General features: G+C 41.4%; 2 protein-coding genes across 2 annotated transcripts; one reads left to right on the plus strand and one right to left on the minus strand.

Moving 5' to 3' along the window:
* Positions 1 to 2,506: 2,506 nt before the first annotated feature.
* Positions 2,507 to 3,478, plus strand: LOC123347409 (olfactory receptor 10A7-like). Its single transcript, XM_044984825.1, has one exon. The coding sequence runs from the start codon at positions 2,507 to 2,509 to the stop codon at positions 3,476 to 3,478; it is 972 nt and encodes a 323-aa protein (XP_044840760.1).
* A 13,881-nt stretch (positions 3,479 to 17,359) lies between these two features.
* On the minus strand, positions 17,360 to 18,340 carry LOC123347410 (olfactory receptor 10A4-like). Its single transcript, XM_044984826.1, has one exon. The coding sequence runs from the start codon at positions 18,338 to 18,340 to the stop codon at positions 17,360 to 17,362; it is 981 nt and encodes a 326-aa protein (XP_044840761.1).
* Positions 18,341 to 21,482: the final 3,142 nt, after the last annotated feature.

Genomic DNA, 21,482 nt, shown 5'->3' on the forward strand with positions numbered 1-21,482 from the left:
CTGCAATTCGATGAGTCGACAGATATATCTGATACAGCGCAGTTGGCAGTTATGGTGAGGATGATATTTAGTGACTTAACCATAAAAGAAGAGTTACTAAAAGTATTGCCTATGAAAGGGCAAACAAAAGGTGAGGACATCTATAATTTATTCAAATCATACGCCACATCAATTAGTATGCCACTACACAAGCTGTTTGTGATCACCACTGATGGGGTACCAGCAATGATGGGCAGCGCCAATGGATTCATTGCACTCTGTAAGAAGAATGAATCCTTTCCAAACTTTATGTCTTATCGTTGCATTATCCACCAAGAAGTTTTGTGCATCAAAGTTCTTTCTTTTCAACACATCATGAATGTTGTTATTAAAATTATTAACTCTCTTCGAGTGAAACCTTTGCAACACCGACTTTTTAAGTCCCTGTTGGAAGATGTTGATGATAAACAATCTAATCTTATCTTGCACACAGAATTACAATTGCTGAGCAAAGGTAAATTTCTTGCAAGTTTTTTGAGCCTAATTGAAGAAATCAAAGAATTTCCTGAAGTCCACAAATCAGAACTTCGAGCAACTAGAAGACTCCAGCTGGTTAATGGACTTAGCCCTTCTTGCCGACACCACTGACAAATTTAACATTTTAAATCTTGAGCTCCAGGGAAAAGACAAACATGTGGCTCAAATTATAGGTTCTGTAAAACCATTCAAAGCAAAACTTGTAGATGTCACATATGAAGATGAATGTGACAATGATTCTAACCCATCACCATTTGTTATCCACAGTCAAACACTTCTGGAACAATTTGAAAAGAGATTTCAACAGCTCACCATCACTGAACCTGTAGTTGCCTTTCTTGTGGATCTTTTTACTTGCCAAATAGAGGTAACAGAAATGGCTACATCAATTGTGAGTCTCATTCAAGTAAGAACAGAAGACGTGGAACTGGAGATTTTGGACCTTCAAAATGATATTGTTCTAAAATCCTGTTCAACAGATGAAAACTTTTGGAAACTGGTTGACCGAAAAAAGTTTCCTGCCTTAAAAAACATAGCATACAAAATACAATCTTATTTCGGTTCCACTTATCTATACGAAGTTCTGTTTTCAACAATGCACATCATAAAATCAAAATACAGATCTCGGCTTACAGATGCCCATCTTGACGATTGCTTATGAACAGGAATATCATCTCCCAACTAAGAAAAATTGGCTGAAGAAATGCAGTGCCAAAAATAATACTGACTTTATTAGAAAAACCACGTGAATTAATTATACCTATTTTCAACTAAGAGCTGATGAGCGTGTATGGTTAACTTGTGTTTAACTTTTTTTCATATTTGTTTGTTTGTTTATTAAAATCCAGATACAAGTAACAATACAAATAATATTTGTAATTAACCATAACTGGCTATCTATGTTAAAGTAAGAATAATAAATATATTTGGACCAGCAGTTCAACAATGTTTAACTTTTTAAAAATAAATAAGATGAAAACTGTTCATGATATTTATTTTGTAAAAACTCCTTAATTTTTCTTACAGGTAGATAAAAAAGAGCAAATTCACATGGTAAGGTGAAAGAGTAATTGACGAATAATTTAATTAATACCTTTTACATGTAAAATTACCTTTTTTATCTTATGGATTCATATGTAATATTGTACATCTTATGGATTCATTATGTAATATTAAATATGATTTTTTCATATTATTTAATGTACAAATACAAAATAAGCCTTGAAAAATTGTTGGCACCTGCCATACTCTTCTGAAAACATGAATGTGCTACTGGCCACAAAATGATTGGGGACCACTGCCTTACAATTTATGGTCATGTTCTTTTTTGGAGGGTGGTGAATCTGGTGGCTTCAGTACTATCTCTTTTTTATCCTATCGGAGGAGTAAAGAGTGAGGTTGTGTTTCAGCCAGGGTCACCATTTCTTTGGCTTTTAGTGTTTATTATACCTCCGCCCATCCACCTCACCCCTCCAAACCGGTTGTTTGATCTTGTCTTGGGAAAGGAATTCTACATTTGTATATCAACCTCCCACCATGCCCAGCAACACTTTAACTCTATTCCTTATATTTTCTTATTGGGCTGTAACACCAACTGGCTAGGAAGAAACAACATATGGTGTCTTTGTTCTTTGCTCACACATAGTAGTAAGACACGAACAATTGTGTTTTAAAGACCTCAAAATTCAAATGGCTAAACAAAACCTAAAAGTCTATCTCAGGCAAATATACAGACCTGAATGCTGTATTACCACCACCAACAAAATGCACATGGGGCAGTAAAGAACCCAGGTACAGATCCCTAAAAGTATTTAGGTTCCTAACCCCCATAGAAATCAATGGGAGTAAGACACTGAAATATCTTTGAGGACATGGGCCCCAACTCTCATAGAATGTCCATTGGAGAATGTGGGCCTTTGACTGTTTCTCCTTATTTCCCGCAGTAGGTCATTTCTTCACATGATATCTAGGTATTTATTGTCTCCCACAGATGAAATATGCAAAGGAATCAAGAAGGGGGAACCTCACCACGGTGACTGAATTCATTCTACTGGGATTGTCCAACCACCGTGAGCTGCAGGTGCCTCTGTTCTCCATCTATCTGTTCATTTACATTATTACTCTGATGGGGAACATCCTCATCATCCTCATCAGCATGGACAAAGCCCTTCAAACCCCTATGTATTTCTTTCTCCGAGTCTTATCCTTCCTGGAAATCTGCTACACCTCGGTCACCATCCCCAAGATGTTGGTGGACTTCCTTTCAGACAACAGGAGCATTTCCTATGTGGGCTGTGCTGCACAAATGTACTTCCTGCTCTTCCTTGGAATCTCTGAGTGCTTCCTTCTGGCTGCAATGGCGTATGACCGCTTTGTGGCCATATGCAACCCATTGCGGTATAGGCTCATCATGAACAGGAGGGTCTGCCTTTCATTAGTAGTTCTCTCTTGGTTCAGTGGTAACATGGTATCCTTAGTACAGACAGCCTGGGTTTTCACCTTGCCATTTTGTGGGTCCAATCAGATTAACTATTTCTTCTGTGACATTCCCCCATTGATTAAGCTTTCTTGCACTGACACCTCTTCATATGAAATGCAGTTGTTTACAGCTACTATACTGGTCAACTTCATTCCATTTTCTCTCATCCTTGTGTCCTACGTTGTTATTATCTCCACCATCTTAAAGATGGCTTCGGCTGATGGTAGACACAAAGCTTTCTCCACCTGCTCCTCACACCTCATTGTGGTGACACTGTATTACGGGAGCAGTGGCCTGATCTATTTAAGACCGAAGTCCATTAACTCACTAGACAGCAACAAAGTGCTGGCTCTGATGTATACAACCATCACACCCATCTTGAACCCTATAATCTACAGCCTGAGGAACAATGAGGTGAAAGGGGCTGTGTGGAGATTGTTGTGGGATGGGCTGAAAGGAAAAATATTTTCTCGAAGAAAATAATTGGGATACAGGTATTGTTCTGAGATCAGTTATCCAACTGTACAAATCTTGAGCAGTTACTTTGATGTGAATGCCATTCACTGCTACAGTTGATGTAGTGTCCAAAAACTGCAAAATGAAACACACAAAAATGTTGAAAACATTTTGTCAATTTTCTGGGGGAGTTGAAATTAGAAATTTTGGCCAGAAAAAGGCATCAAAGTTTCAGAAATGTTGATCATAGATACTGCTGCTTGAAACACACATTAGAATCACAAAAAAGACATGCATCCGACGAAGTGGGTATTCACCCACGAAAGCTCATGCTGCAAAACGTCTGTTAATCTATAAGGTGCCACAGGATTCTTTGCTGCTTTTACAGATCCAGACTAACATGGCTACCCCTCTGATAATTAAAACAACAAAAACTCACATATTCACATTTAATGTAATATGCATGGCTTTCTTTTCATCTTAAGTCAAAATTGCAATGAAATATGTTGTTGAAAAAGGTTATTTTAGAAAACAATGTTCATGTGCTGCAAGCTAACCATTTTGAGAATGATTTTGAATTAAATTTCACGAAAATTGTAGAAAATGAGCATGAATAATAAACAATAAAGTAAAATAGAAAATTTCACAAAAAAAAGACAAAAATCGGTCAATTTGAAGTTACCAAATGAAAGTCAGGGCCAGTGCTTCCATTAGGTGACCCTAGGCAGTCGCCTAGGGCACCAGGATTTGGGTGCGGGGGGGCGGCATTTTGCGCGCTCCGCACAGGGTGCACGGGAGCTTCTGGTTCCGCTCCCGTCGCGCCGCCAAAGAAGGACCTTCTGCTGACGTTTCGGTAGCAGCTCAATGATTGCCGCTGTTGCCTGCAGCATTTCAGCGGAGGGTCCCCCCCGCCCAAATTCTGCCTAGGGCGCCAGAAACCCTGGCGCCGCGCCTGGTGAAAGTAACTTCATTTGTTTTGTAATTTTTTCACCATTTCTACTAAACACAGAGCAGAAAATGAAATGAAAAAAAGGAGAGTTCTTTAGCACCGAAAAGATATTCACAAGCCCGTCAGAAAAACATTTCCAATTTCATTGCAAATATAATTTCCCTATCAAGACTTTTCTCTGTGCCACTTTCACATCCTGTTCTTCAGGGTGTAGCTTAATTGCTTCAGCATGAGAGGTTACTGTGTTGTAAAGCACAGACAACACCCTGTCATTACTCAGCGAGTAGCTGGAGATGGGCCCAACATGGGTGTCACAGAATAGGAGGAGAATGCTCAGGTGAGACATACAGGTGGAAAAAGTGTCAGAGTCCACTTCGTAGAGCATATCTCACGATGGTGGAGATGAGGTACGCATAGGAGAGGACTATACACAGAAATTTTATTCACCCTATGAAGATCTTGAAAACAAACAAGTTGATCTTCTTGAGATAGGTGTTACTCCATGCAAGAAGCTTACTTGATTTCATTGGGCTACCGTTGACAGTACTGTACATAAATAATGTAGACAGAATCAGGACTTTTCTCTGAATTCTGATGGTGCTCAATTAGTGAAGTGTGTACCCAGGCATTACAAACAACACACACAGTTACTGTATGAATCGAATAGAGCCAGGGACATGGGGAGAATAGTGAGGAAACTTATTTCTTCACTTCCAAAAGCACAAGTCTCTTCTATATGAGGGTAATGAGCCCTTCTTTGGGAGTAGTCCAAAAGAGAAAGTTACATTGTGCCTTGAGCTATCTCAGTACAGAAACCCAGCATAAATTCGAAATTGTAGCAGAGAATGTACACAGACTGAGGGTCAGACCTAAGTATTTTTCTTGCTTTCCTGAAGAAATTAAAAACTGCAACTATATAGGTGCTCCTCTTTGGAAATGACATTAGCCATCCCCAGGGCTCCATATAATAATGTAAAATCTTCCAACAGTCATACAGATTGTGAAATGATGTAATTATACTGGAAGTTCGATGGGACAAGGATTGTCTTTTTGCTCAGCTTTTGTCCAGAGAATAGAACAATGTGGCCCTGATGCATGATCAGGACTCCTAGATATTACCTCAGTTGAAAGAAAGAAAGAAGAAAGAAAGAAAGAAAGAAAGAAAGAAAGAAAGAAAGAAAAAAGAAAGAAAGAAAAGAAAGAAGAAAGAAAGAAAAGGTGTCCCACAGGCACTGCAAACCAGAACCTACCACTCTCGTAAATCAGACAGACATAGTCCCATATCTGGCAGAGTCTGGTAACACTGCTCTACAGCCAAAATGCTTCTGAAATAAATGTAGTCCAACTTTACTAATTCTGGGTCACTGAGAACGAAAATGATGTTTAAAATTGTTGATTGGCTCTAGTTTTCAAGATATGCTATTGGGTCAGTATATACGACCCTTGACTTGGGAATAGCGGAGGATAAGTGAGTTATAAAGGGAAGGGATCTCAATTTAAACCAGAAATGACTAAAATACATCTTTGACTGGATCTATGAATAAATCTATGTCTGGGTTTGGACAGTACTTGCTTTTTAGGCAAAACAATGAATGATGCAATCTGAAGCTGGTATTGCGTCATACATGATATGAATTGCATCAAGTTATTCCTAGACGTCATGGATGATGCAATCATAACGAAGCTTACATCACTCTGCTGAACAAATTGCCCTATATCAGCTCTAAAATCATACAGTGTTGTGCTCTTATTTGTGAGTGTTTGATTTTGCAAAGGGACACATTTCTGTTTAGCCAAAGTGAGCAGAGATGCCTCGTACTTGTGTGAACAGTGCAGATAACTTCTGCTATGTTTGTGGTGAAGTGACTTTTGCATCACAAAAACACAATATAACCACTATGGTTAAGAAAGCCTATCACCTTTATTTTGGCTGCAAAATTGGAGATCAGGACAAGAGGTGGGCCCCACACATATGCTGCAACACTTGTGCAACAAATCTTCGCCAGTGGTTGAAGAGGAAAAGGAAATCTATGCCTTTTGCAGTGCCAATGATTTGGAGAGAGCCAACAGATCATACCAGCAATTGTTACTTCTGCATGGTGCCTCCAGTTGGGAAAGGTGTGTCAAAGAAGAAAAAGTGGACTGTGCATTATCCAAACATTCCATCAGCTATACGCCCAGTACCCCACGGAGAAGGACTGCCGGTTCCTGATGCACCAGAATCATTCTCACTTGAGTCAGACGAGGAAGAGGAAGAAGATGAAACTTCTGGTCCTGAACCATCAATGTCACAGGACCCACATTTTCTCCCATCCTCCTCCTCTGAACCACACCTCATAACACAAGGTGAACTGAATGACCTTGTCAGGGATTTGGAACTACCCAAGAGTAAGGCAGAGCTGCTGGGCTCCAGACTACAGCAGTGGAATCTCCTGGCAGGTGATGTTAGGGTTTCCATGTTCCGTGACCGTCAAAAGGATCTTGTCCCATTCTTCTACATGGAAGGCGATCTTGTAGCCTGCAACAACATCGATGGTGTGATGGCAGCCCTCAACATCGTTCACGATCCAGATGAGTGGAGACTGTTCATTGATTCATCGAAGACGAGTCTTAAAGCTGTTTTACTGCATAATGGCAATGTTTTGCCATCAATTCCAGTTGGTAATGCAGTCCATATGAAGGAAACCTATGACAACATGAAACAACTTTTGAGGTGCATAAACTATGACCAACATCAGTGGCAGCTTTGTGGCGATTTGAAGGTTGTTGCTCTCTGGCTTGGTCTGCAGACTGGATACACAAAGTACTGCTGTTTTCTCTGCGAATGGGATAGGCGTGCAAGAGATTCCCACTACATCAAGAAAGATTGGCCACTCCGACAGTCATTGGAGCCTGGGAGGAAAAGTGTTCAGCATCCACCACTTGTTGAATCAAGGAAGATTTTGTTACCACCCTTACACATCAAGCTGGGTCTGATGAAGAACTTTGTCAAGGCCATTGACAAAACACAAGCAGCTTTCAAGTACCTCCGTGGAAAATTTCCAAGGTTAAGTGAAGCTAAGATAAAGGAAGGTGTTTCTGTTGGTCCTCAGATTCGTGAACTTCTTCGAGATGATGCATTTGACCATGCACTGCGTGGCAAGGAAAAGACGGCATGGAAAGCCTTCCAGTTAGTGGCAATAAATTTTCTCAGAAACAACAAGGCAGACAACTACAGGTTGTTGGTGGAAAACCTCCTCAAGGCATACAAAAGCCTTGGTTGCAACATGTCACTAAAGATACATTTTTTGCACTCTCATCTAGATTTTTTTCCACCGAACTGCGGAGCAGTGAGCGACGAGCACGGCGAGCGATTTCACGAGGATATTGCAACAATGGAGAAACGCTATCAGGGCAAATGGAGCCCATCAATGCTTGCAGACTATTGCTGAACAGTGACAAGAGATGCTCCATTTAATGAATACAAGAGACAAGCCAAGAAGCGCCGAGTAGACACTGAATAGGACTAAACTATGTACATAATAGTTTTTTGCCTTTTGTTTCATAATAAATTTTAGTTATATAACTCTTTTGCTGATTTTTAAAGTGTTACATAAACAGGACAGGTGAAATATTATCATGTAAAGCAACCATAAACACATGAAAAGACCTAGGTTTACAATTTATGATTAAAACTCTACTATCTACACAATATACATAGACATAAAATGTAAAAACTTAAATAACTTAGAAACAGTAGCCAATCAGTTGTTTTAATTGTCATATTTGAATTCAGCACATCAAAATACATAATAAATAGCACATTTTATCTCTGAAGCAGACGACTTCTCAAAAATTGTAGACCAGTGTAATCAATAAAGGGAGAAACCAGTATCTTATCATTAACTTGAAGGCAACTGGGAGTTTGTATTTTGTTTTATTACTTTATTTGTAGAAAGTGATTGCGTAGCATTAATGCTGATGATGCTCTTTTTACTTAATTTTCAGAGATCTCAGACACTGAATTAGGTCATTGCCATTTACATTTTAATTTTACACAGATCTTCCTGATTCTGGAAACCTACAAGTGTTAGTAATAGGATTGTCTACTTTATCAGACATTTATCCAGGGCTCAATTTTACAAAGGCACATGAATAAGCCACCTCATGTGGCAAAGTTTTCTAGATTGTAGTGGTTGGCTTTAAGTGATTCCTTACAGATGTATCCGAAGAAGTGGGCTGTAGCCTATGAAAGCTTATGCTCAAATAAATGTGTTAGTCTCTAAGGTGCCACAAGTACTCCTTTTCTTTATGCAGATACAGACTAACATGTCTCTAACTCTGAAACCTTACAGATGTTGTTTTTTTTCCTGAAATCCAAGGTGTCCAGGCTCTGGGCTCTGCAGCCTCTTTATTCATGAAGACTTTACTTCTGTCTTTAGAATGGAAGTGGGAGCATGAAATAAAACACTTGTCTATCTCTGTATAGAGACATGGCCCCCATCTGTGTAGTATGATCGGTCATATCACTGGGTTTCTGCTGAGGGTTACACTCTCATATCTATAGGATATATTCAGGGGTAATTCTGTGCTTAGACCTGGGCAACTCATGAGATCAAGAATCTCTTACTGCTCCCACCACAAGCTACCTGTGGGACCTTGATGGAGAATCGCTTCTTGCCGCTCTGTGCCTCAGTTTCTCCATCTGCAAAAGTGGGGTAAATACTGACTTGCCACAGCCAGAGGTTGTGAAGCTGGCACAACTGATGTTAGTTGCTCAGAGAACCTGAGTTGGAAGGTGCTGTATAAATGTTAGGGGACATATTTTAATACTTTCAGCCTGAATGGGACCTTGTTCCATAAATAATTACATTGGTTTCTGTGGAATTGCTCAGGGAACAATTCAGACGATAATCAGTAAGGGCTCAAAGAACTGGCTAGTTATTCATCATTACTATTATCACAAATAAGAATAGGAACAATGTCTTATACCTTTTTCAGGGTTAGTCTAAACCTTGAATTTCTGTCCTGGAAGAAAAGAATAATTTCAGAATTTGGTTTTATCGCAAATCAGGACAAAAAGTCAACACTGCAGATTCTTCAGTGAAATATTCTGAAATATAGCATTTCAGTAAGGCAAAAATGTTGGGAGGGTTTAATAAGTTGAAAATTATATTATATTATATTATATTATATTATATTATATTATATTATAGTTAAAATGATAAAGATTAAATCATTTCCCCCACAATATAAATTTCCCAAACAAATTTAGATAAAAATAAAACATTCCAGGTGAACATTCAGATTTTGTTTAATCAGCATTTTCTTACCAAAAACATTCATCTGAAATGTTTCCATCAGCTCTACTCTCCTTTACTACCCTCTACATGTCTATCCATAGTTGTTATATTGTCTGGCTGTCATATACTCACATACTCCAAGTCTCTGGAAGTTTCTTCATATTTTAGATTAATTCCCTTCCCCCACAACAATATTCATATTTTCCCCTCTCCTTTTTACTATCTCCAGTTTTCTATGAGCCTTTACTTAAAAAAAAAGGCAATCAATTTTAGCTCTTGTCCATATATTATGGACAATGAATTATCAACAGTTATTTAGGAATGTCTTTGATTCAATAAGAAGAATATATATTTGCATATCCACACCACCCACTACTTGAGGATCTCAACATGGTCTATAAATGAGTTAGGATCTGAGGCTAATATAAGGAAAGAGCAAGTTAAAAATTGCTTACACAAGTAAGAGGTCTTCAAGTGAGCAGGAACTGATGAAATTCATGCTAGAATACTGAAGGAACTGACTGAGGAGATATCTGAGCCATTAGTGATTATCTTTGAAAAGTCATAGAAGATGGGAGAGATTCCACAAGAATGGAAGAGGGCAAATATAGTGCCCATCTATAAACAGAGTAAGGAAAACCTGGGGAACTACAGACCAGTCAGCATAACTTCAGTACCTGGAAAGATAAAGGAGCAAATAATCCAGCAATCAATCTTCAAACACCTGGAAGATGATAAATTACTGCCACTGTCAAGAACAAATCATGTCAAACCAAATGACAGAGTAACGAGGCTTGTGGATGGAGGGAAGCACTAAATGTGGTATTTCCTGACTTTAGCAAAGCTTTTGATACTGTCTCACATGACCTTCTCATAAACAAAATAGGGAAATACAACCTAGATGGAGCTACTATGAGGTGGATGCATAACTGTTTGGAAAACCATTTCCAAAGAATAGCTATCAGTAGTTGAGATCATGCTGGAAGGGCATAATTAGTGGTGTCCCACAGGGATTAGTATTGGGTCCAGTTTTGTTCAATATCTTCATCAATGATTTAGATAATGGCAAAGAGATAAAAATGTTGGATGATACCAAGCTGGGAGGGGTTGCAAGTGCTTTGAAGGATAGGATGAAAATTCAAAATGATTTGGACAAACTGGAGAAATGATCTGAAGTAAACAGGATGAAATTCAATAAGGACAAATGCAAAGTACTCCACGTAGGAAGGAACAATCAGTTGCACACATACAAACTGGGAAATGACTGCCTAGAAAGGAGTACTGCAAAAAGGGATCTGGAGGTCATAGTGGATCACAAACTAAATATGAGTCAACAGTGTAACAGTGTTACAAAAAGAACGAACATGACTCTGGGATTAGCAGATATATTGGAAGCAAACACGAGAAGCAGTTCTTCCGCTCTACTCTGTGCTGATAAGGCCTCAGTTTGAGTACTGTGTCCAGGTCTGGGTGCCATATTTCAGTAAGGATGTTGACAAATTGGAGAAAGTCAAGAGGAGAGCAACAAAAATGATTAAAGGTCTACAAAATATGACCTATGAGGGAAGATTGAAATCAGATTAACTATTTCTTCTGTGATATTCCCCCATTGATTAAACTTTCTTGCATTGACACATCTCAGTATGAAATGCAATTGTTTACTGCTAATATACTGGTTACCTTCACTCCATTTTTTCTTATCCTTGTGTCCTACACTGCAGCGCGGTGTACACCTGCTCCAGCCTGGAAGGGGTTGGAAAAGCCCTGCAGAGCGCTGGGGCTGGGCAAGGGAGTAAAACCCTGGCTGATTGGGGGAAGTGGCTGCAGCTGGGGCCACACCCCAAACTCGGCAACTGGGCCTTATAAGAAGGCCAGAGAAGCCAGAGAGAGGAGACTTAGAGGAATGCAGGGCTGGGGGAAGGCCATAGGAGCTGGGAAGCCCTAGGCCAGTAACTCCCCAGGCTCCAGGACCTAGTTCTAGGCCTTCTAGGTTTTGGGCTTGCATAGAGGCAGCTGGAGGGTGCATAAAGGCAGCCAGTCCAAACTCCCTGTTGCCTGTGATGATCGGCTGATAGACTGCAGTCCACCCCAGGGCGTGGGGGCTAAACAGAGACTGGCAGGAGCCACGACTGAGTTGACATGGGGATAGGGGATGGAGGGTTCTCCTGGGGTGGGGAAACCCAGAGAAAGACTGTGGGGTACTGCAGGAGGCAGAACCCTGAGATAAGGGCACTCGGGTTCTGGGAGGGACACGGGGGGCCAATGGCAAGTGGATCACCGGCCTGCAGAGGATGTTCCGCGGTCTAAGAGCTAATTCCCGAGGACATCCAGCAGGAGGCGCCGCAGGGGTGAGTCTGCACTGTGGTGTAGTAAGTGCAAGCCCTGATAAAGGCCCAGTTGAGGCCTGAGGCTTAAACTAAGGTATGGTCAAGACTTTGCTAACATAAAGCAAAGTTAAGCTGTGAGCCAGAGGCAGGCCCTGTTCACAGAAGTTGGCAAGGAAAGGGCTGATGTTGCATAAACATATATTCACCTAGTGTAGTAAAGTATAAACATGGTACCAGAACACACTATACTGGAACATTCCACAGATAACAAGGAACAGGCCGACCCATCCCAATGACAGGGCCAAAAGGGTAATATGATGGATAGAGTTGGAGAGGCGGCACCTTACTACGTAGAGGGGTTGTACCTAGCTACTTAGAGGGGTTGCACATCATACGTCAGGAGTGATGTGTAGCTTGTTTGTACCTATATATAAGAATGCATCCCTGGGGCGGTGTCTTTGTCCGGCCGAGAGGGCAGTGGAAAGTCCCGCCACTGACTGAGCCGAGTCCATTGCCAAGAGGCACTTTCTCGTAGTATGCCCTGTACAGTAACAATCTAGAGGGAACTGCCATTGTGTCCAAGATCGCAATAAACCTGGTCGACATGACTTTGCATCTTACTAGTCTCTGTGGTCATTGGGGGGGTTCTCGTCGGGTTTGCTGTGTCAACTATCTGCAGAGCTGGGGCAGCACACAGAGGGAACACAAGCACGCAGCTGAGTGATACTAACAAGGAGGCAGCAGAGCACCACACCAGTAGCACTCTGACAACAGGTGCTACATACACCTGTATCATCTCCACCATCTTAAAGATGGCATTGACTGAAGGCAGACACAAAGCCTTCTCCATCTGCTCCTCACATCTCATTGTGGTGACATTGGATTACAAGAGTGGCAGCCTGATCTATTTAGGACCCAAGTTCACTGACTCACCAGACAGCAACAAAGTGCTGGCTCTCATATGCACAACCATCACCCCCACTTTGAACCCCTTTATGTATCGCCTGAGGAACAAGGAAGTGAAAGGGGCTCTGAGGAGACTGTAGGGGGACAGGATGAAGCAAAAAAAATTTTCTCACAGAAAGTAATTTGGGCACAGATCTTGCTCTGATATCAGTTACACAACTGTGCAAATTTGGAGTAGCTCCATTGACAACAATGGCATTCAATATTACGGTTTAACTAGTGTCCAAAAACTGCAAAATGAAATATGCAAAAATGTTGTTAATTTTTTGTCAATTTTTGGGAGGCTTGAAATTAAACATTTTGGCCAAAAAAGTCACCGAAGTTTCAGAAATGATGCTCATCTCTGTAGCTGCTTGAAACACACAGAAAAATTACAGAAAGTCATCTACAATTCAGATTAATATGCATAGTTTTTTTTTAAATCTCAGCTCAAATTTACAATGAAAAATGTTGTTGAAAAATTTGATTTTGGAAAATAATGTTGATGTTCTGTATGTAAAATCATTGTATGTTACATGATATGTGCAAATGATTGTCCTCTAATTACGTATATTTATTATGAATGGCTTGCCTAGATCTGGGAAAGAGATATGAACAGCATTACCTCTGGGTTGATTGCAAATTTAAGGTCAATGCTGACCAGCAGCTATTAATTCAATCATGACTGTGGCAAAGTAAGCTGGTAGTTCAGTCATTCCTTCCTGAGAGAAGTGGCCACATGTGAGGAAACTTCCTTCTGAATTCTCATTCATCACTTCCCTGTTTAGCCAATGTTTGAAATAATTCACGATATATGCGGTCATGGTTTTCCATGACCTTGTGTCTTCTGTAATGGATTACACCTGTACAGAAGAAAGATAGAGCAGATGTAAAATGTTACCAGAATAGAATGATCGGTCCTGGTTCTTCTCTAAAAGACTCTGGTGTAAATCAGAAATGACTGCATTGACATCAGAGGCATAAATCAGAGGAGAAATAGGACCTAAGCATTTATAATCTCATTCAGAGGTGTGAATGAGTACGCAAGGTGCAAGGCAGTAGACATTTATATTCTACTCTCCTTTGTAGAATTGGTCCCTATACAGTAGGCCAATTAGTTGGTTGTTTTCCAATTTCTTCATTCTAGGCCCACTTTTCATGAGAAAAAATGCTTGAAACTTCTGAAATTAAAGCCATTGCACTGGCATGAAGGAGGGGGCTGAATCATGACAAGGATGTTGACAGCGGAGTAACATGCTGATGTCTCAGACCCATTGTGTAAGGCTCTCAATAAAATAATAGGAGCGGTAGCAGCAGAGCAGGTGAAAATGATTTCTGGTCACCAGGGGTAAAAGCAAGTCAGGACACTTACTGGTACGGGGCCGGGGTGGCTCTGGCCCCCAGAAGGGGCGGGGCCTCAGGCAGAAGGGGCAGGGCTAGGGGTTAGCCACCTGGTGCCCCCGTGTTGATTTAAAGGGCCCAGGGCTTCAGATGCTGTTGTTGTGACAGTGGCAGCAGCGGCCGGAACCCCAGACACTTTTAAATTGCTGGCCCCAGGGTAGCTGATCCCTCTGCCCCATGCCCCCCCACGCCCATCGGGGGGAGGGGCAGGGACCTTAAAGCACTGCCACAGCAAAGGACGGTCCTTAAAGTGTTGTCACAGCAGCACTTTAATGTCCCTGCCCCTTTTGCCTCCCCTGTAGGCGGCCCTGCTTGTAAGGACCCTACCAGGAGGGCCACCTACGAAGAAGGCAAAAGGGGCAGGGACATTAAAGTGCTGCTGCGACAGTGCTTTAATGTGGGCTAGGTATGGGCCGGTGCAGTTCTTACCGGTATGCCCTACTGCCCCCTACTGGTTCACTTTCACCTCTGCTGGTCACCAAGGCCCAGATCCACAAAGGGACTTAGCACCTCAAGACGAGATTTAGGCAGCTTTAGGCACCTCTGCAATCCACAAACACCTGTTCTGTTGCCACTAAACTCTGTAGGCACCTAAACTAACTAAGGGCCAGTTTTTCAAAGTATTTAGGTGCCTAGTGGGATTTTCAAAAGCATCTAAACACCCACTGAAATCCATACCCTAGGCACCTACATTTGTACTGTCAACATTTCCGTACTGCCTAAATTTTTGCCTCTAGGCATGGAATGCCCATTTGACACAAAAGCTGCAGCGTGATCAAAAAACCTGTGAAGATTGGTGTCCCCAGCCTGTATCACCTGATGACCCTTATCCACTAGGCAGCTCTGCATGCATATAATGACCCGAGGGAGACATGGGATAAAGCCAAGTAATAGCAGCCTCTTCCATTATAAAATTTAGCCCAGCAGTTAAAGAACCACTTGGGCTGTCGGACACCCAAGTTCAATTCCCCTCTTGGGTCAATCAGGAGAAGGGATCTTCCAGCTCTGAAGTGACTGCCTTGACCACTGGGGTACAGAGTCATTTTCATTTGCTGTGAGGCCCAATGCATATTTAATTGCTTGTACAAAGTGGAACAGATTCAACAGGAGAGACTGGAAGAGCACTGTATCAGGATTTCCTTTAATTAGGCTTGATAAAATTCAATTTTTATTTTTTTATAATTTTGATGCATAATATTGATGTTTGTTTATAACAGGGTTTCTCAAACTGGGGTTGCCGCTTGTTTAGAGAGAGCCCCTGGTGGGTCGGGCCGGTGTGTTTACCTGCCCCATCCGCAGGTCCGGCCGATCGCGGCTCCCATTGGCCGTGGATCGCTGCTCTGGGCCAATGGGAGCCGTGATCAGCCGGAGCTGCAGACGGGGCAGGTAAACACACCGGCCAGGCCCGCCAGGGGCTTTCCCTACACAAGCGGCGACCTCTGTTTGAGAAACCCTGGTTTATAAGCATTTTTCTATTTTTATCAATTTACATTATCGCAGTTGTGCAACATCATAGGTTTTAAGTATTGTTTCAGATTTTTATCAGTTTAAATGTTCATAGTTGTGGGAAATAATGGGGGGAGAAAGACAAGAGTGTGGGTCATTATTTAATGACAAGAGACATTAATTGCAAAAAGTTAAAGCTTTATAATCACTAAAACAGAAACTGAAATCACATGACAAAATATATTCAATCAAATTCTAATAAGTTCCCAAGCAGCATTTGTCTTACTTTGCCTATCCATAAATTTCTATTCTTTTCAAAGGAAATATTTTTGCTGTTTCGTGTGTGTAGGGTGAAATTGATGTTTACCGTCATTTACCAATAAAAATCTCATCCTTCAAACCTACCCTTAAGTCAGAGGTTACAGCATGTAGCCAAAACATCGAAAACCCATGTTTGAATCCTCTACTTCTTGGGCAGAGAGGGAAACTGATCTGAGGGCATCTCCCATATTTTTGGTGAGTGCCCTGAACAGTGGGCTAAAGATTATAAGAGAAGCTGCCTCCTCTCTCTGACATTTTGCGTGCAGTCAGGCTTGCTCTAAGAATGCCTACTGGATGAGGTACACCACATGTTGGGCCCAAGGGTCCTGAAAGGTGCCTTGTGAGGATATTGACCATTGTAGCAATGGAGATATGTCTCCAAGTTTTGCATCTGTTGTTATGGCAGGGGCTGGTGCTGCTTTGTTTTGGTGGATCCTGGTGGAGAGCTTCTGATGAGCTTGGTGACGTTGGAGGGGTGTTTGAAGGCCAAAAGAAGGAGTTTGGGAAAGATTTCTTTCAGGATGTGGCCCCCAGTGAGTATGCACTGTAATTTTTAAATTATACTTACATTCATAAATCTGCTAGACAACAAAAAACATGTCCTTAATAAAGACAATAGATTTGTGGCTCATTCTAACCATCTGTAACCCACTAACCCCTCTTTGTCCAGTAATTGAAGAAGTTTTAACCACCTACCTCTCCTTCAATGATTTCGTGTAACATGTGTTAACTCTTTATCTAGTCCATCCTTGTATTTATCTGTGATTCTCTGAGTAACTTTCTCTGATCTGAAGAAAAGCTCCATGTAAACTCAAAAGCATGTCTCTTTCACCAGCAGAAGTTGGTCCACTAAAAAATATCACCTCATACGACTTGTGTCTTTAATATCCTGGGACAAACATGGCTACAACAACACTGCAAACAAGGTATACCTCATGTAGACCATCTACTGTGGAGAAATTCATTGCTACTTAAACCCCCAAATCACTGCCCATTTTGCAGTGCAGCTCATTTCACTCACATTACCCCAGGCAGATCCAGGGTCCATCCAGACTATATCTTATGAGTCAACCTATACCTGGCCCTGCAGTCCATACTTCTAAACTGGCCCTTTCTTACACTTGGGGTCTTACTATAGGTAATAGAACAGCTCTAATAATTAAGGATGCCCACATGAGCCGTGGTTTGCTACACTGCATTGCATGATGAGCTTCCTTTCTACATATTTGATTGCAACTTACAATAAATGCCTACCACATAGTCGGTGATTGGTTATAGAAGTCATAGTCTTACTTAGAGCTTTTCTCAGGGCCTCCTTGACCTCTTTGTTTCTCAAGCTGTAGATGAGGGGGTTGGCCAATGGAGTCAGGACGGTGTAGAAGACAGAGAACACTTTGTTCAGGTCTCGCAGGGCAGCGGTGTCTGGGAGCATGTACACAATGATTAGGGTCCCATAGAAAATTGTGACCATGATGAGGTGAGAGGAGCAGGTGGAAAAAGCCTTTTGCCTCCCCGTGGTGGAAGGGATTCTCAGGATGGTGCTGATGATACACACGTAAGATGTCAGCGTTAAGAGAAATGGAAGAAGAATCATTATGACGGAGAGAAGGAAGATCACAAGAACCATCTTGCTGGTGTCACTGCAGGACAATTTGAGCAATGCGATGTAATCACAAAAGAAATGGTCAATTTCATTGGGCCCACAGAAAATCATTTGTGACATCCAACATGCGGTGTTGGTACTGGCTGTGAAGCCACTTAGCCAAGACCCAGCTGCTAGCTGGAAGGAAAGCCGATCGTTCATAAGGGCTGAATAATGCAGGGGTTTGCATATGGCTAAATACCGATCATAAGACATGACTGCTAGGAGACAACATTCTGTAGCTCCCAGACAAGCAACGCAATGCAATTGTACAATACAGCCCCCAACAGAAATGGTTCTGTCCCCAGTCAGGAGACTGGCCAGCACCCTGGGCAGGATGGTGGAGCTATAGCAGGTCTCCAGGCAGGACAAGTTCCCCAGGAAGAAGTACATGGGGGTGTGGAGGTGCTGATCAGCCACAACTAGCACAACAATGAGGATGTTCCCAGCCATGGTCACAATGTAGATCACTAGGAACAGCAGGAAGAGAAGAATCTGTAGTTCGAGGAGATTCCCAAATCCCAGGAGGATGAATTCTGTGACGCCTGTTTGATTTCCCCATTCGGTGTCTTCCATGGGTTTTATCTACAGAAAATAACTCCCAATAATAAATAAGTGAATTCTGTCACTGATTGATTTCCCCTCACTCTGTTTCCCATGACCAGTCCCTAAAAGATAGTAAAACAAAACCTTTGCAATGTTATTAGATGAAGTTAGAGATTTAATACAGGGTCAATAATTTAAGCCTATAAAGATTATAATTTAAACTCCGATTTTCCCGGTGATTACTAATGTTATTTTTGACCTAATCCTCCAGACAGTGAACATGCATTTCTTCATATCTCAGATGTCTGAGGCATCTGATGTCAGCTTAAAAGTAACTTGACATTTCATTAGCCACAAACTTTGTTAATACAACCAATGCAATCTCCATTTCTTCCAACTTGAAATCTGGTCTCTTTTGTGGGCTAGAACCCACTTCATCAGATCTGATGAATGCCTGAGAACTTAGGCCTAAATACATTTGTTAGTGTCTAAGTTGCCACAAGGACTCCGCTTTTTTTTTTGATGATACAGTCTAACATGGCTACCACTAAAACTTGTTCTATATCAGTAGATTTTCAATAACTTTCAAGAACTACACAGATTTAAACCAGATGGGGATCTGACCCATTGACTTCAGTGGCATTAAATATCTGGCCCGGTGCATTCAAAAAACGAGACAGTCAAGATTTAACTGGAAGATTAAGATACCTCTCTCACATCTACTTAGTCTTCTTCTATAAGATTTCCTGACTTTTCAATTCCTCATTCATCCTACAAGTAAAATATATATAATAGTATAGCTCTGAAGCTAACAAAAATATAAAAATATCTCTGTTATCCTTCTTAAAGGTCAAGCTACTTATGTTTGAATCCCACCCTTCTAGTTGAATACTTCCGAATTTCTAAACAGTTTTCTAAGAGCACTCACCTAGGATATATGGGACCATGGATATAGAGGCTGGCTTCTTCCTCACAGTGTTCTCAGATCTGTTAATCTGGATGGTATATTCTGCCTTGTGTTTTTTTTAACAATGCGCAAAAGATTCAATATTTATCTGGGATAAATTATCCTGTCTGTGAGAGGGTGAGATCTCCCTGGGCATTTCTTCTGCTGGGAATTTTAAACAGGTGGAAAGGGCCCATTTATGAGAAACCCATCAAAGAGTCTATAAACAATAAGTTTAATGATGGAGAACATCTAACCTCAAAGGAAAATCATACAGACAGTAAAACTCTTGACTTCAGTCTCTTCACAAATTTGATGAGATACACACCATTGTCCTGTCTATGCAATTTACCTGTCCCCCATCAACAAAGTTTCTGAGCACCCCACAATATTAAAAATATTTATCCTTTGAGCAGTGTGAGAGGTAGAGAAGAGTATTATCCTCAATTTCAACACAGAGAATTCAGGTAGAAAGAGAAAAAGGGCAGATTTACAACGATATTAGGCACCAACAGATGGACATTGGTATCTCAGGGGATTTACAAAAGTGTTTAAGTGAGTTAGGTGCCTAAGTCACATTGATTTCCAATGAGTGTTATGGGACAAATCTTTAAAGATATTTGGGCATCTTTAGATGCAAATAGAAATCTAGTGGGATTTTCAAAAGGCCGAGGCACTTAATGTGCAGTGAATCTCAAACCCTCTGCTGCCCCTAGAGTATAGCCACCCCTTCCCCATCTGCCACCCACTGCTGGCGGGGAGGGATAGCTTAGCAATTTGAGCATTGGCCTGCTAAACCCATGGTTGTGAGCTCAGTGAGGAGGGAGAAACAGTAACAGGAAACTTGGAAATGGCAGAGATGCTTAATGACTTCTTTGTTTCGGTCTCCACCGAGAAGTCTGAAGGAATGCCTAACAGAGTGGATAAGGGAGAAGTGGTGGATGTGGTATACCTAGACTTTAGTAAGGCATTTGATATGGTTTCGCATGATATTCTTATCCATAAACTAGGCAAATACAATTTAGATGGGGCTACTATAAGGTGGGTCCATAACTGGCTGGATAACCATACTCAGAGAGTACTTATTAAGGTTCCCAATCCTGCTGGAAAGGTATAACAAGTGGGGTTCTGCAGGGGTCTGTTTTGGGACCGGCTCTGTTCAATATCTTCATGGCATAGAAAGTACACTTATTAAGTTTGCAGATTATATCAAACTGGGAGGGATTGCAACTGCTTTGGAGGACAGGGTCATAATTCAAAATGATCTGGACAAATTGGAGAAATGGTCTGAGGTAAACCGGATGAAGTTTAATAAAGACAAATGCAAAGTGCTCCACGTAGGAAGGAACAATCAGTTTCACACATACTGAATGGGAAGAGACTGTCTAGGAAGAAGTACACAGAAAGGGATCTAGGGGTTATAGTGGACCACAAGCTAAATATGAGTCAACAGTGTGATGATGTTGCAAAAAAAGCAAACATGATTCTGAGATGCATTAACAGGTGTGTTGTGAGCAAGACACGAGAAGTCATTCTTCCGCTCTACTCTGCACTGGTTAGGCCTCAACTGGAGTATTGTGTCCAGTTCTGGGCACCGCATTTCAAGAAAGATGTGGAGAAATTGTAGAGGTTTCAGAGAAGAGCAACAAGAATGATTAAAGGTCTTGAGAACATGACCTACGAAGGAAGGCTGAAAGAACTGAGTTTGTTTAGTTTGGAAAAGAGAAGACTGAGAGGGGACATGATAACAGTTTTCAGGTATCTAAAAGGGTGTCATCAGGAGGAGGGAGAAAACTTGTTCACCTTAGCCTCTAATGATAGAACAAGAAGCAATGGGCTTAAACTGCAGCGAGAGAGATTTAGGTTGCACATTAAGAAAAAGTTCCTATCTTTCAGGGTATTTAAACACTGGAATAAATTGCCTAGGGAGGTTGTAGAATCTCCATCTCTGGAGATATTTAAGAGTAGGTTAGATAAATGTCTATCAGGGATGGTCTAGACAGTATTTGGTCATGCCATGAGTGCAGGGGACTGGACTCGATGACCTCTCAAGGTGCCTTCCAGTCCTAGAGTCTATGAATGTATGAGGGGGCCATTTAGGGAACTGGGGTAAATATCTGTCTGGGGATTGGACTAGATGACCTCCTAAGGTCACTTCCAACCCTGATATTCTATGATTCTATGCTGCCCCAACCCAACACACTGCTGTCCCTAGTGCCCATTATA

Source organism: Mauremys mutica, chromosome 13 (genome assembly GCF_020497125.1).
Source record: "Mauremys mutica isolate MM-2020 ecotype Southern chromosome 13, ASM2049712v1, whole genome shotgun sequence".
Lineage (NCBI taxonomy): Eukaryota > Metazoa > Chordata > Testudines > Geoemydidae > Mauremys > Mauremys mutica.